The sequence below is a fragment of the Electrophorus electricus genome, chromosome 2 (genome assembly GCF_041902795.1).
Source record: "Electrophorus electricus isolate QZ-2024a chromosome 2, ASM4190279v1, whole genome shotgun sequence".
Lineage (NCBI taxonomy): Eukaryota > Metazoa > Chordata > Actinopteri > Gymnotiformes > Gymnotidae > Electrophorus > Electrophorus electricus.
The window spans coordinates 42,018,182-42,035,308 of NC_137498.1; the positions used below are offsets into that span (position 1 = coordinate 42,018,182).

At 43.3% G+C, this 17,127-nt stretch overlaps 2 protein-coding genes across 2 annotated transcripts; one reads left to right on the forward strand and one right to left on the reverse strand.

Moving 5' to 3' along the window:
• Window positions 1-351: 351 nt before the first annotated feature.
• On the reverse strand, window positions 352-7,369 carry psmd3 (proteasome 26S subunit, non-ATPase 3). Its single transcript, XM_027016080.3, has 12 exons — window positions 7,063-7,369; window positions 5,944-6,134; window positions 5,472-5,609; window positions 5,037-5,173; window positions 4,388-4,578; window positions 4,081-4,184; window positions 3,738-3,852; window positions 3,438-3,557; window positions 3,051-3,154; window positions 2,751-2,906; window positions 2,342-2,392; window positions 352-1,084 (listed from the first exon to the last, which is right to left on the reverse strand). The coding sequence occupies exons 1-12, from the start codon at window positions 7,220-7,222 to the stop codon at window positions 1,007-1,009; spliced, it is 1,545 nt and encodes a 514-aa protein (XP_026871881.1). The 5' UTR covers window positions 7,223-7,369; the 3' UTR covers window positions 352-1,006.
• An 880-nt stretch (window positions 7,370-8,249) lies between these two features.
• Window positions 8,250-17,037, forward strand: LOC113581131 (uncharacterized). Its single transcript, XM_027016067.3, has 9 exons — window positions 8,250-8,669; window positions 8,868-9,020; window positions 9,238-9,343; window positions 9,674-9,797; window positions 11,224-13,413; window positions 13,531-13,693; window positions 13,813-13,975; window positions 14,527-14,659; window positions 14,840-17,037. Exons 1-9 carry the CDS (start codon window positions 8,599-8,601, stop codon window positions 15,010-15,012), a joined length of 3,276 nt encoding a protein of 1,091 aa, XP_026871868.3. The 5' UTR covers window positions 8,250-8,598; the 3' UTR covers window positions 15,013-17,037.
• The last annotated feature ends 90 nt before the right edge of the window (window positions 17,038-17,127 follow it).

Sequence of the window (17,127 nt, forward strand, 5' to 3'; positions counted from 1 at the left end):
TCAAACAGCCTGGACAGTATTACTCTAAGCATTTCATTAAAATTAATGTTCATTTTATGAATTGTGTTTCTTTTTTTTTGTACAGTAAATAATCCCACAAAGAATCTTTATATTCTTCAGAGGGAGCCTACTTACAATATAGACGTCAAAACTGAAAGAAAAAAAACAAGCTAAAATATTAACATTTCTTCAAGGTTCATATGCACAGCTAATGTGCTTTTAACATTCATATTTGCTACAAAAATAAAAGTCTAACACTGCAGTGACATAAAAAAAAAACTTTTTTTTGGCATTTGTAACTGAAGGGAAAAAAACAAAAACAACAACAACAAAAAAAAACCATACCATGAATGTCAATCAATCATAGAAAAGAAACTTTATTTGTACTTATCTTTTGTGAAACAAACAAACACAGCCTTACTAGAGCAAAAGTCCCTCGATGATACCTCAGCACCCAACTAGGTTACAACAGCCTGCCCACAAAATTCCAAGTTGGGAAAAATGTCAAACTGGGTGGGTGGGGGCCACTACCTACAACTTTATGCTGGAAAAAATGGTTGGCAGACCAAACTTCCCCTGTCTGTCACTTTCAGGTTTGATTTCTATTATGGTGCCACCCACGGAGACCACCATGAATACAGAAAGGCATAATAAACTATCATCATCATCATCATCATCTTCATGTATTTTACACCAACCACCAAAAATAAGCAACAACAACAACAACAACAAACATAAAAGAGAGCTGGTTCGCCAGCTCCCAGACTGTGGTGAATGAAAGCAGAAACCTGTCAGTTTCTGGGCGGTTTAGAACCAGGCTACAGGCCCTGATGATGAGCAGAGATACAGGCTGTGGGGAGGCAGGACCAAGGGAGGCAGGCTAGAGGGCTGGGCATTTGGACTTTTCTTCAGAGTTACTGAGGTTATGGGGGCAACCAGGAGGGAGATAAAGAAATAAGTAAAGAGTTAAGAGGGACAGTGGAGTATGGGGTTAATGTTTGTGGTATCACGGGAAACTGTCGTCGTCATCCTCTGCCATCTCTTTGGCAAACTCCAAATCCTGCTGCTCCCTTTCCCTTCTCTCCTGTAACACACACACACACACACACACACACACACACACACACACACACACACACACACACACACACACACACACACACACACACACACACACACACACACACACACACACACACACACACACACACACACACACACACACACACACACACACACACAGAGAGCGCGAGAGCGCTGTATGACACAATGCTAAGATATGGAAACAACCAGGGACTCTGGTCTATTCATCTATTTGCTACATCCTGTCAGCTAGTCACAGCTGCTGAACCTCTCAAAGACGCATGGACTACGACTCTTACAGGACATACATTCAGACATACACGAGGTTATGCTGGCGAGACTGAATGACTGGTGGATCATGACACTGCTGCTTGATGAATCAGTCGTGGAATTCTTGGAGTTGCAGCTGAAGCTCTGTTGCCTCATTCCGTGATACACCCAAGAAAACCTCACCCTTCCTTGATACTCTCTTAAATTTTCCTCTCATTTCCTCCTTTAATGCTACTCATTTGTTCTTCCCACCTGCTCTCACAGTGCTTTTGGACGAGAGCCACCAGCAGGGCAACGGTGGGGGTACAACGACTCATGCTTCCTTAATGACACTGCAACTTTTTTAACTGTTGCTTAGATAATGTCAGAAAATAGCTCAACTTGCTGAAATAGCTGCCCAATTCTGTTTGTGATATGACTTAACGGACATTTTGATTGGCTAACATCGTTCTGATCAACAGCCAGTTATGCTCTTTTAGGCTCCTGGCCAAATGTGGCTGTGTGATTTATGGGAAATTAACTTGGGTCCTGGCCACAGGACACATCCCTCATCCGTCTTAGCTAGAGTGCACCGCTCAGTGTGGGGTTTCCTCTGTGGTAACACAGTCTTCACTCAGCTCAAGTGCATAGCTTAGAAAAGGAAAACAATGTGCACAGTACATGATGAGGACGCAAAACCCATTCTCACTGTTCCAACTTAACTTCCCCCTTATTATTAAAGCTGACTCTGGAGGAAAATTGCTCTACATTTAAAATGTTTGAAAATACGATTGACTGGATATAATAGTTCTCAGGTCAACAAGATATACATCAGTTACATATCAAAAATCAAGGACTTAACATGAAGTGGTTAAGTTAAAAAGTTTAAAAAGTTAAAAAGTTAAAAAGTTATTTAATAATTCTGATTTTAGAAATGAATGCAAGAGACAGAATGGTTCACACATTTCTAGGTTATATGAGGAATTTCATTAAGAATTTAGGACCATACCTCGGCAGACTCCAGATCCTTATTATAGGCTTTGGGTGGGAATCTCATAGCCTGAAAGGAAATGCACAAAGTAAGTGATGACCAGTGAGAGACTCCAGAATTCCTAGTGGTCACAGTGATTCCCACCCATTAGGTGCTCAAAAGAAGCTGCACCTGAAGAGGCAGAAAGCACAGAGACAGACAGCCCCTGCTTGCTTGGAGCGGCATGCTGCCACACAGACAGTTGTGGACATCTTCTCTATATATCTTACCACCACTACAAACAGCATCACAACTAACTCACAGTACTTGCTGCAGGCATCACTCTGGTCATCTCTCTCACTCACCCTTGTATTTGTCACAGGAACAATAAAATTGCATGTGTTCCTACAGTACAACAGCATGTCTGTGGGGAAGGGCATTGATTCACCTTGACTGACATGTTGTGGACGTCCAGGCAGAAGGAGATGCGCTGGTGAAAGGCCAGCTGGGGCTCCCGAGTGCCATAGATGTCCATGGTCTCCTTGGACTGAACGTAACCCTTCTCATGGTTTATACTAGCCTCGATCACCCCGTCGCGAATGGCCTGTATGTTCAGGAAATGACAAAATATAGCTACCTGCTCCATCTGATCATACACCCTGATCAAGGGTTACTGAGTGCTGCTGGCCAATGGGATGGGCGTAGTGTTAGAAATGCGCAGGTCAGGGGGGTGTGGATGCTGCCTTACCTTGGCCACAATAAACTCTGCATCCTCAGGGCTGTCTAGCTGCAACTTCTGAGCGATGTCGGCCAGCGAGATCCGGGAGTAGGACAGGCTAATCATTCTCACACCTGCACACAGGACGTGCAGCAACATTCACACAAGGTTTGGGAAATACAATTTGTACAGTAGAAGGTCAATTATTTTTATTATGAACTAATTACTAACTATTAATGAATTTCCAAAATCTACAATGTTTATAACCCCTGTACAAATGTCAATAGAAAATGTAACGGATGGGCGATGTGTAAAAAAAAAAGGATTGAACAAGGAGTGGGGGGGGGGTTCAAAAATGCCTTCCAACACTTTTAATTATATGGTAATATTTAAGAAGCCCCTGTGTTGATCTCTCACCTGTTTTGATAACGTTGTGTCGCAAGCGAATGATTAGCGTGTACGTGCCATCAGCCTGGAACTTCTCTCCGAACTGATCCAGGACCTGGTTAAATTTGGCCAGGTTCCCAGTCCTCACCGCTGGAAATACACATAGACAGTAGCTCATTCTTCTGCCAATGACACAGTTTATCGCCATGTAAAAACACATTTCCTCCTACTTGCTTTAGGCATCTAGCACTAAAGCCCTGCTCTTGAGTAAAAGCATCTGGATTTCCTTTTATGATCTTGCACTTCTGATCGATGAGGAGGGGGAGTTACCCTGAGTGAGGAGGAAGTAGGGCATGAGGGATCTCTTCAGAGAGGGCTGGCGGAACTGCAGCCGGTCAGGAATCTCCCCCAGCAATAACTCCACTACGATCAGGAGCTTATGCACCTGTGAAAGAGAGAGAGAGAGAGAGAGAGAGAGAGAGAGAGAGAGAAACAAACAGAAGGGTCTATAAGTCCGTCTATTACACTGTCCCTTCAGCCCCCTGCCCCATGTACGTTCTTCCCAGTTTTCCAGCTGAAAAACACGTGTTGTTGTTCTTCCCAGTTTTCCAGCTGAAAAACATGTGTTGTTGCAGACGGAGCTGAAATGAGGTGAGTGAGCAGGTCCACTCACGGTCTGTTTGAAGCCCACTGCTGTGTGTTGTGGAGCTTTGCGCAATGCGTTCGTCAGGGTCCTCCTGGCCTCTGAGTACTCCAGCTGGATGGCCTTAATCCGCCCTGCACACATACAGGCACAGCATGCAACATGAAGCACGGTTGAGCTCTACACAGCCTACAAAGTCAAAAGCACTATTAAAGTTCTGCGAAAACATTAGATGCAGTGAGGACCACTGATTCTCTTCCCCAGCTGACAACAGCCTTAAACCTTCAGATACTCTGCACTCCCTACATGCATGTGCACACACCCTCCCCCCACTCACCTGTGTAGTAGAGGTAGCGGGCCCACTCGTTGTTGTTGGCCAGCTCTGGGAAGACGGATTTGGACACCAGCTTCTCAGCCTGGTCGTACAGGTTATACTGCAGGTAGTTTCGCAGTAGCAGGTTAAGTAGGGTGGCCTGGCCATCCGAGTCGTGGCGTAACGTAGCTGTCCTCAGACGCGTGTGCAGAAAACTACAGGTGGTTAAGATACAGCACCAAGAGTCTTTTCACGACTGCATCACTTTTTAATTCACAACAGGCACAAATCTTATACAGATATACTGCATTTATACAGATGCTGCAATGCTGCAACACAAATACATTACACTTACTAGTACTGCAGTTTCTATGACAGCAACAATTTCATCAATCCCACTGTAAGATTTCCTCGCAACTTGTTTCTGTACTCTTTGTTGTCATATTGTGATGATCAGTGAAACATCACAATATCAGAAAATAGCGTTTTGTTTTATTATGAACCAAAACAAACAAGTTGCGGTTGAATATTTGGAAAACAAGGTTGTGGCAGGTATCAGAGTGCTCCAGCCAGGTTCACAGTGGACCTTACAAGTCCAAGATAATTCCATTATTTCTCCCCATCATTTCTTCCAGAGGGAAGCACTGGGGTTAGAAAGGCAGAAGGAAGGCACCTGCGCACAGCATCCAGCTTGTTGAGGAACTCATATACACGGCAGTGGTAGTAGTAGCACTTGGCAGCCAGCAGGTCCAGAGCGCGGCGGTTCTGAGAGCTGATCTTCTGCAGCAGGTCATCAGACACCTTCTGAGCCTGAGACAGTAGAGGGAAACAGATCATGTGTTATAACTGTAAAGGCACAATGGAGTTTGCAAGATTGCAACCACTTTTTAACCAATTCTTTCCAATTCAGAGGGAAAAAAGGCACAAAAAACATTTACTAAAAACATCTGAAATGTACTAAAAGGGTACGCATTTAGTACATTAGCAGGCTACATTATTATTTTATTACCACATATGAAGTCTTATATCAGTTAATTTGGTCTGACTAGCCATCCACCGAGAGCATAAACATGTGATTCTGTATCACTGCAGTGTCTGGAGCACCTACCTCAGTGTAGCGCTGCTTGTTGGTGAGGTAGACCACCAGCAGGAGCTGCAGATATGCCTCCACCTCCGGGATTAGAGGAGTGGCTGCAGCCTTACCGGTGCGAGGCCTGAAGAGCACATCCCCCTCAGTATCCATGGGCTGAGAGAGAGAGAGAGAGAGAGAGAGAGAGAGAGAGAGAGAGAGAGAGAGAGAGAGAGAAAGAGAGATTAAAACAATAGGTAGACAGGACACAAATTTCAATTACAACTTTACATGTTATTCTGCTGCACAACCCAAATTTCTTTGCATCAAGAGATGCATTCAACCCTTTTGATGGAGAGATCAAACAAAAGTCTGTAGGCAAATAAAATTATATGTAATATAACTAATATTTATAGAATTGAGCAGAAAAGTTGAAAAACATTGTTTGGACTAATATAGAGCCATTTAAGAGCAGTGGTGGGTCTGTACGTGAATGGGCACTTCGGTGTACCTCTTCCAGGAAGCTCAGCAAGAACTCCTTGCCTGTGGCGTTGGAGGTGTAAAAGCCAGAGATAGCCTTGTGGAGCACGTTGGGGTTGAGCCGTCGGCTGGTGGAGGGTAAAGCACGCAGGGCCCGCAGCACAAAGCGTGGCTCCTTACCAGCCACTGCCTTCTCGATCTGCTTCACATGCTCTTTGATATCTGCCAGATTGAAGGAATGGATTTAACACCTTTTTCCTTTGCATTTTCTGCACACTGCTGGTGAGTATTTATTTCTTCTGGACCCCATGGTGAAACTGTGCTGAATCCACATGTCACTGCAGGACTGATGAGACTTGGTCAGACTCCTTCATTATTGCAAGGCCACATCCACTTACAACTGTCATCTGTGGGTAGCTGATTAAATTAATGACTTAAGTGATTTTTTAAATTAACTGATTAATACAGTCAACCTAAATCAGACTGAAGAGACAAAAATAGGTTCATGTACTCATCCTGCATTTTAGTGACACAAATAATTGTTAGATCCTCTTGCAAAGGCAGCCAAACCTTACTTGACACCTAAGTAGCTAGCTAGGATAAACGACAGCAGGGGCTTCAGGTCTCTTAGACGTTATTTATTTCCGCTTTACGTTCCTACAGCACGTAATCTAAGCAAACAATGGCTCCAGGACGTGAATTCTTTCTTTAAGGGGGATGGGGAGTTGAAAAGAAACAAAATATAGACAAGGACGTTGATAAGCTACTTAACATAACACACAACTTAATAAGACAAAGATAGCGCATGATGGCTAGCAAGCTAGTTAATGGTTTTCTATTTACTTAGTGACGCAACGTGGTTGTTGATCATTTCTTAACTTGGAAACATGAGCACCAAAACAAAAATTTGCATTCAAAATGTCAAGGAAAGCGTTTGCGGGGAGGAAAAACCCATAACAGATAGCCAACTAGAGTTTATTCAGGATTTTAGCCGACTAGCTACCTAGCTAGCTAATGCTCCAAGCTAACCAAGGTAAAGTTACCTAATACCACCATCTGGGGTCCTGATCGTTTCTTAAACCGAAGGTTAACGTGCATAACCGTTTGCTCCGGTCACTAAGGGCTCTTTCGCAGAGAGAAAGCACCCGACCTTCCAGGGTGATTGAGTCCTGCTCCCTCGGCGGCTTCCCGAGCGCGGCAACATCATCCTCCGTCATCTCCACATCTTGGTTTTCGGGCCCCGATTCCTTTTGCTTCTCAGCTTTCGGCTCCTTCACCTTTTCGCGTCTTTTTGACGTCAGTTCTTTCATGCTGCCGGCAACGCGAAGTCTGTTATCCTCCGCAGACAAATCAAGAATGATAACAAGGGACTAATGCCTAAGCTTGTATACTAACACAGCCGCTAGCTGGCCTTGGTTACCGCGGATAATGAAGAATGACTGGCAACTATTGAGGAGTGCAATGAATTGTGGGATTAAGACAAAAATAAATGATGAAAGAGAAACCGAACAGGCAGTGTATGTAGATTATCGAGAAGCCAGCGCCACGTTCGCCCTTCGTATATTTTAGCTTCATGTTTTTATACGTACAATGAAAATAAATAAATAAATAAATAAATTTTATTTTTTTCCCCATTGTACAATGAAAAGAAAATTACATATATATATATATATATATATATACACACACACACACACACACACACACACACACACATATATATATATATATGTGTGTGTGTGTGTGTGTGTGTGTGTGTGTGTATATATGTAATTTTCTTTTCATTGTACAATGGGGAAAAAAATAAAATGTATTTATGTATGTATTTATTTATTTTCATTGTACGTGTAAAAACATGAAGCTAAAATATATATATATATATATGTGTGTGTGTGTGTGTGTGTGTGTGTGTATATGTAATTTTATTTTCATTGTACAATGGGGGAAAAAATCAAATGTATTTATTTATTTATTTATTTATTTATTTATTTTCATTGTACGTGTAAAAACATGAAGCTAATATATATATATATATATATATATATATATATATATATATATATATATATATATATATATATATATATATATATATATGTGTGTGTGTGTGTGTGTGTGTGTGTGTGTGTGTATATGTAATTTTCTTTAGTGTCGCTGGCTTCTCGATAATCTACATACACTGCCTGTTCGGTTTCTCTTTCATCATTTATTTTTGTCTTAATCCCACAATTCAAATCAGTATATATCAGTAAATTGAAACTGGATGTCAGAATCTGGAACGACATACAATGGCATTAAACCATAAAGACGATGAACCCAGGTACCGTCCTCCAGAACACCAGAGGGCACTGTGTGTACATTGTATGGCGGTAACTCCCCGAAGTAACAATACGAACATTTCAACGGAGGGAAATTTAATCGACAAAAGGAAACTGTTTTGCCCTGCAAATTCCAGTTATATTATATAAATCGCCATATTTGATCACTGTTTATATGCAGCGAAAGCCCTGCGAAACTACTGTGAACTGTGCATAACGTTAGCACAAATTTCTAAATTCATATTTGATAGTTAACTACAGTTGAATCGTGCGAATGCCCGTTGCCTGCTGTTGATGAGCTAATTGGCTTAATGCTGGACACGTACTTGTAAAATCGAAACATCGGACCTCACACATGTTCAGAAAACATGTCCACGCAAAGGAACGATTCAGTTTTAGCCTCACTGCTGTGTACAGCAGTAAACAACACGGACGTCAGGTAATGCAAATACAACCAAAATTTAAGATTTTTAATTTTTCTAAACATCTGCACACACAGCACACGCTCAGTTATGGCACATGCTGTACACACTGATAGTATTTCAGGTAGTCTTTACATTGAATATGTGTTCAGTATATGTTCTTAGGTGTATGGTTGGTCAATAGCATCCCTCACTTTACGCCTGGTGCCTCGCAGGAGCGTGGAGGTCTTGCTGCTGCAGGGCGCCAGCCCTAACACGGTTCTAGAGGAGGGTCTTGCGGCCGTCCACATTGCCGCAGGTAAAGAGTCTGAGAAAGGACTTCGGTGCCTCAGACTCATTCTGCAACATGGTGCCGAGCCGAACCTCAGGTAGACGGCCTAGACTGATCTGACAGACCACTGGTTCTTAAGTCATATTCAGTTATTATAGCCTTGGTTTGTGGATTTATTTTGGATATCTGGTGTCTTGATTACAAACGTTTCGGTTTTAAAAATTGTTTTCCAAAGAAAATGTTTAAAAAGCATTTAAAGGTAAAGGATAATTGTGGATTTTTTGTTTGTTTGTTTGTTTGTTTGTTTGTTTTAGGTCTGTTGAGGGTCTAACACCATTACATATTGCTGCATCATGGGGTTGTTATCAGAACCTCAAATTACTTCTGAAAAATGGTGGAAACCCTAGTATAAAAGACCAAGTAAGATATTCAGTATACTCAACACATTGCTTGATTAAAAAAAAGTAGGCCTTTCTTGGACATTTATTTTTAAGTTTGTTTTGTTTAGAAACAGTGTGAGCCAAAAATAAATGTTTGTGAGCTGTTTTAAAATAGACTAAAATGACTCATCATAAACACTTAATAATCATATCATTCTATGAATATCTAAACTGTTGTTGCATTTGTTGTCTGAGTACTCGCATAAATGATTCTCAGTCAAAACAAGGCAAAGAATGACATTACATATGACACTGCATTTATACAAACTGCATTTGTGCATAGCTGAACCTTCTGCAGTGCTGTTTTCAGGAGGGAAACAAACCTGCTGATCTGGCAGAGCAAGAGGAGAACAGCAGGTGTGCAAGCATTCTCCGGGAGCACGAGTCTCAGGCCCTGCCCCTGGATTGCCAAGACATTCCCAAATTCCAGTACTGTAAGATGATTACATTAACATTCGTGGCGTTTAGCTGACACTTGAATGGGAAATGACTTACAATTCTGATTGAACACAGCTTGAGTAATTAGATAAGGGTATTGCTGAGGGGCCAACAGTGGTAACTTGGTAGTGTTGAAGCTTGAACTGACAACCTTCTGATTACTAGTTGAGTACCTTTACCATTGAACTATGACTGCCTCTCTCTCTCTCTCTCTCTCTCTCTCTCTCTCTCTCTCTCTCTCTATCTATCTATCTATCTATCTATCTATCTATCTATCTATCTATCTATCTATCAATCAATCAATCATATATATATATGAATTGATTTTTATTTATTTCATCACACACACGTGCACTTTTCTTGTCCAGCTCATGAAGGACCTCTATCTGAAATGTGCCGTTAAGAGACCTTGTTTATTACATTGAAATTATTACTGCCTTTGTCTCTCTAGATATGTCAATAAGTCGTAAATGGATCGGACTTGTTTTTCCAGCACATCCCACAGATGGGCATGAGCATATTGATACCTGGGGAATTTGGAGGATAAAGCAACACCTTCCCCAAATCATTCCTGAACATTTTTTCACTGTGGCAGGGTGCATTATCCTGCTAAAATAGGCCAGTAACATCCGCATGAATTCCTGGAGCCAAGGTTTCCCAGCAGAATGTAGCCCAGAGCGTCACACTGCTGGGCAGTTTTCTACACTGGCTTGCCTTCTTCTGCTGGCTTGCCTTCACCCCATAGTGTACTGTGGTGCCATCTCTTTCCCAGGTGTACACAGACCCTGCCATTCACATAATGTAAAAGAAATTGATATTCATCATACCAGGCCTCCTTCTTCCATTACACCATGGTGTGGTTCTGGCGCTCATGCCCATTGTAGGTGCTGTCAGCATTGGCACTCTAATAAGATTGTGGTTATGATGCTCCACATGTAGCAGGCTGTGATGCACTGTGTTCTGACACCTTTCTGTCATAGATGGCATCAACCTTTTCAGCAGCTTGTGCCACAGTAGCATTTCTGTGGGATTAGACCAGATGGGCTAGCCTCAGCTCCCCTCACACATCAGTGAGCCTTGGTTTCCCACAACCCTGGTGATTGTTCACCAGTTGTCCTTCCTTGGATGACACTGGGTAGGCACTATCACTGCTTACTGGGAATGCCCCACAGGGCAAATCCTGCCAGTGTGGAGTTGCTCTGACCCATCTGTCTTGCCATCACAATTTGGCCCTTGTGAGAGTTACTCAGATCCTTACACTTACCCAACACATCCACTTTATCACTTAGCCAACACATCGACTCACACATCAAAGAACTGACTGTTCACTGTGTGTGTATATATGTGTGTATGTATATACAAATATGCTTTGAACATTTTTTTGCACATGTGTTTTTAACACTTCACTTTGCTGTTTTCCAGCACTCTACTCGGACTGCTCTCCGAGGGACAGCACCATAGACTCTGTGTCCATGCTCAGTGACTTCGGGGACGAGGTGTTCAGCAGCACACGGCATTCTTCTTTATTCCACATGCCTGGGATCCCCAGCGAATACCACTGGGCCAGATGCGCTCATGAGTCCTGGCTGTCTGAGGTGTCTGGTGTCAGCGAGAGAAACGGTGATATGGTGGGTAGAGGTGGAATGGGTGATGCAGTGCTCTCCAGCACTCGGCTCTCAGTGTTAGACGTCAAAAAGAGTCCAGAGGTTGCGTCCGTGTGCAAAGATAGGGAGTTTATCCCACGTTCAAAGCACTCTGCTCCGTTTTTCCCTCTAAGCCGGAAGAGTGTATCCTTCAGGGATTCCAATGAGTATTTTCCAGCTTCCCTGTGGAACATCCCAGCTGAGAGACAGGATCCCTGTGATATGACAGTTGATTTCTCCCAGTACCCAGATTTCCTAGACTCAGAGCGCATGGCCACAGTGCTACAAAACCAGGGAATTGACGTCACCTCTCCAGATGACGTGTTCGTGTTTTGCCGAGAGACCAACATGCCCGAGGATGAATTTGAGAAAACTGTAATTGGACTTGGAGCAGCAAGCATGGTGGAAGATGATGTTTTTGCTGATGAAGATGATGAGCAGAAAGGCGACTCTCACGCCCCTGTCAGCAGTAGCAGTGGGTCCAGCCAGTACAGCAGCTGTGACAGCAACCCGTACAAGAGTGCAGTTGAAGCCCCACTAACTACTGGAAACTTCTCACCCTTGGAGAAAGACAAAGGAATGATCTGGAGAAACGGATGTGATGGAGATCAGAGTAAACCCATTACCAATGTTGGAGCAACCACAGAAAGTACAGACTCTAATAACACTAAGATGGAAAGCTTTGAATCGGCCACTGATGGAGGCACCAGGCTGATGAACGAGTCCAAGTATCATGGTGAGCCTTGCGTAGGCCCCATGCCGAACTGCACTCTGGAGGCTGCCGAGGTGCTGCGTGAGACTCACTTCACCACGAGTCCTTTTGTGACTGGTAGGACTCGTTCGAGACTCAGTCGCTGCTCCCAAAGAATCAGCAACTGTTCCCAGTCCTTGCTACACACCTCGTCTCTGTTCGAACAGACGCTGCCTACACCAATACGGATGCGTCGCAACACGGTGAAATCACCGCGTGTCACGTGCGATGCAGATGAGAGCTCCCGACCGCCTGGCGAAGACAGCAGTGTGGAAGACCTACGCTCCCACCTGCTACGACTTGGGGTGTCTTCAAACCAGAGCTCAGATGACTATGGGAGCCAAGCAGATACACTGATTATATCCAGGAGCATGGCAGACACAGTAATCATGTCTAGAAGTGCTGCTGACAAGAGCTTAGAAGGTGTCAGTAACAGTTTGACAGAAACCTCAGAAAACTCTACCAAGGAAACTACTTCAGTTTTTGATGATGAGAAACAAATTTTCACCTCAGATAGGACCACATCAAGTGAAAGTTCAGCAGTGCTAAAAAACAGCGCAACTCAGATATCACAAAGAAGAACTTGTGCTTTGAAAGAAAATGAAGATGGCCTGAATTCTCAGGAAGAGTCTTGTCCAAGCCAGGCAAGTCTTGAGTCGACCTCCAGCTGCAGTTCTGAGTGCTCTTTGCCTCCGGGAAACCTACTCAACACCCCTTCCTCAGGCTGCACACCCAGATACAGCATGAGTCGATTCTACAGCCATTCCCCACCCCAGACACTGGCGAACCTGTCCTACACACCTGGTGGACGCCCCCACATCACGGACGTAGACGAGCCTGTGGAATACCTCTACACCGACACGGAAGAAGGGCACAAGCTGATCGAAACACACGTTCCACCCACCTCCAATGCATCCCTGAGCTCCAGCCTCCTGACCTCCACCAGCGACGACACTGTGCTCTATGACTGGCGCTCTCTGCAGTCAGTGGCCACCAGTCCGGAGAAAGGCAAGGAGAACCACAGCCCTGGTGGGGAGGATGCTGTGGATACCAGAGGGCTGACAGATCAAGAGCTCAGGCACAGGCTTCAGGACCTGGGAGAGGAACCAGGGCCCATCAGCACACACACGCGTCCTCTGTACATTCAGAAATTAAGATCCCTTCAGAAGATGGCCATGCTCCAACAACCCATCCGGACCAGCTTATCTGCATTCCCTGGTATGTGTATCCATTATCTGCAACCTACAAATTAAGTTGATCTTAATGTCAGTTTGATATATTTTGTTTACTTCCCTTTGTTATGTTTATTTCCTTTTTTTTTGTGATGAGCTGCAGATTATAGCGCAGAGCTCAATAAAGCACTCCGCACGTTTCATCTGCCTGATTGCAAGGCGGACGAGTTTACGCTGTGCGAGCAGTTTGATCAACCCGATCAAAACAAGCACTGGCGCGAAGGCATTATAAAGTCCAGTTTTAACTACCTGCTTCTTGATCCCAGGTAAAGACGTGCCTCGTAACAAGGGAAGTGTCAATTTTTTTTGTTTATTTATTGTTTTAGGGAGGATAAACAAACACACAGCTAGGACCAGGTCTAATCATGCTTGGTCTTGTTGCTAGGGTGACAAGGAACCTTCCGTACCGCAGTCAGTGCATGAGTGCCCTGGAATGCTTCCAAACTTTTGTCAGTGCCATCTTTTACATTGGGAAAGGCAAGCGCTCCAGACCTTACAGCCACCTGTACGAAGCCCTGGAATATTTCAGAGGAGACAAGACATCCAAGGTCTGAGAGAAGTGAATTTTTCAACATATTTATGTACCATTTTTGTTTAACTGATCCTTTTATGTACCATTCCAGCACGGTGAGGTTTTCAACAAATTGGCTTTGTTGTTTTCTGTCAGTGGTTTTTGACAAGCCCCTTTTTGCAAGGGAAGGCCTTTGACTGTTTATTGTATGTTGAAATAATACTTATTCCATAGTACGAGAGACCCCCAGTAACACCATAAGACCACACAGCCATTCTGTCCTGTATCTCAGCAGTGTCCAGTTTTATTCCTGGAGGTGTGGCTGCAGCTTTTCACTCTGACCGAGCAGGAGCATCATTTGATTCCACTTGTTTAATCAGGTGGTCTCAGACTGCAGACAGTTGATTAGCTGCATCAGTTGCTCAGCTAGAACAGAACCCTCCAGCCATACCTACCCTTTGAAGAATCCAGTCTCTGCCCACTTGCCCTTTGAGAACTAGTCTCTGCCTACCTAAGGCTTTGCTGACCTTCTGTACCTGGATTTTGTAACTGGATCTCTGTAACTGCAGTGATGCCCCTCTCCTTTAGAAACTCTGCTCGAAGGTGCAGCACATCCTGCAGGTGTGGAACTGCAGCCTGGGCGTGGTCTCCTTGCACTGCTTTCAGAATGTCATCCCTGTGGAGGCGTACACACGCGAGGCCTGCATGGTGGACGCCATCGGTACATACTCCACACACTCCTTACACTCCACCCGCTACACACACTCCACCTGAATTTTGTTTAAATTAATGTTTGATTGCTGAGAACGTTGAATGCTCATTATGGCAGTTCTCTGGTTATGTGCATCCTTGTGCTCATCAGTGACTCAAAGTGGAATGAATTCCACTTCTGTCCTGTTAGGCCTAAAGATGCTGACAAATCAGAAGCGAGGAGACTATTATGGGGTGGTCTCCACATGGCCAGTGAAGAGGAAGCGGGAGCTGGGCGTGCACCTGCTCTACAGAGCCATGCAGATCTTCCTGGCCGAGGGTGAGAGGCAGCTCAGGCCGACTGACATCAGGCTGGCACGGTGAGCTGCGGGCCACAGGACGAGCTCCGTCACCAGACACCGCGACTTGACAAATCCCACAAATGTGTGTGCAGCCCGGTTGAACATACAGGGCATGTGCTCATGGTGGGGAATGTGAATGCTTGTGGAGTGTTATGGAGCCATGCTGCTCACTGGCACTCCGTCAGCCTGTTTAGTTATGCTGGGCTAGTTGTACTCCTGGATGGAATGCACTACAGCACTGTTTTGGTTTTTTTTGCTTAGGATTGTCATAATGATTAATGTACAGAAGACAGTGCAGCCCTGTGCAAAAAACACATATGCAAGCTTTTTTTTTTTTTTTTCTCCTTTTTAAGATTTCACAACGCTTAATTAAAACTACCACTGGGAGTTGGCGGCACAGACTCTTCTATTGTGATTTTTAATGTGTAGCATTTAGGGAAAGTCTCACACACAAACAAAAACAACAAAAAATTACATTCAGGCCCTGGTAAAGCTGCATTTCAACAGTGTTTTAAAACCTAAAGCACTAAACATAGCCAGCATTATCTATACTTCTAACCTTCATAATGATGAGCAGTCAAACAGTTTATAGTAGTTTGTATTAAATTGTGTTTGCAATTAAAAGCCATTTGGAGTGGGTTTCTGTGCTGCTGTCATATAAAATACACAGAAATGCACAAAATGTAAATTAATTAGATTATAATTGTAGTTTTCCTTCACTGGATTGGTAGCTGGAAAAAAATCTAGTATCTTTCTCAGCACATGCAGGGGTTTTCTCAAACAGGGCTTCTTCATGAGCTGATATGTTGAGTCAGGTGTGTTAATTAGCTTATGTATCGAGTCAGGTGTATTGTGTAAGGTGCATTAAAAGCAGGGAAGACGATGAGATTTACAATGTGCAGCAAGGTCAGGACCAGAACTGGGTAATGCTCTTCAGTGTCCTGCTGTAATTCCTATATAGTCCTGCTGTATGAATGTTATTAGAGGCAATCACTAGTCATTTTGTTTAGAAATGGGAATAATTCTGCCTCTCAAGCTCTTTAGGGAAGACCTTTTCTGTTTTTATAAATGTTAACTAGGACATTGCCTTTTCTTGTTTTAAAGTTAACCTTTTTAGAATTTGGTAATAGTTTTTATATTGTCATGGAATTATGAAAAAAAAAATACATTCATATAAAAGAGAAACTTGACTGTCTCTAACCTTTTTTATTCATGTATAAATAAATGAAATCTTTTTTCTGTCATTCATAAATATTATGAGATTGTCAGTATATTGTCATCCTTTACATCTATACATATACACTTCTATGTACCCATCACAGTGGGTGTGTGCTGTCAAACACATGGACGAATATAGATTAAAAAACGTGTACTGGGTCTCAGCAATAAACAAATATGAATGAAGAAAGCAGTGGAACTGGCTGGCTGGGCTGTGTTAATCATGGTACCCCTCACTATAATTCATTCATATTTCACAGTGTGCTAATACATTCCTGTAAGTCTAACACACTCAGAACTGCAGCAGGGTGGTGGACACCTCAGACAGCAGGCTACATTTTAGGGCAATCGAATTAAGGTTCACATTTCTAATAAAAGGCATTTTATGGCTTTTAAATTCAAGCTGCTGCACTGTAGTATTCCTTGGAGACATGCTGGTTGTGTTATCATTTTATCACATGTTTAGTAGTGTCTCTTAAACCATGTATATTGAGAGAATGCAGAAAACGTATACAAAGGTTGTCCCTGTGACCCCCGGTGTAGAAGAGAGGCTCCACAGATCCCAGAATGATAACACTGATCTTAGTCCAGAAGAGCGCAATCCTAGGAACAGCAAGAACATCCTCAAACTCCCAAGTAGAAAGCAATAGAGGAAAACAAGAAATGACTAACCCACTAGAAGGGTGAGACAGGAATATATAGCACCAGGTGGGAAAAGAGTCAACAGATGACATTTCTGCCTAAGGAAAACTGTTTTACTGCAATGGCAGACCTATAACGAGGCTCACACCCTGCAAAAACAAGCAGAAAGGGAGCTGATGTAACAGGAAAAACAAAAATACGCCACAAAGATAGTAACATATTCCTACCACATAAATTAACTTAAGAAGGCACAAAATAACTAAACTGACACAAACAA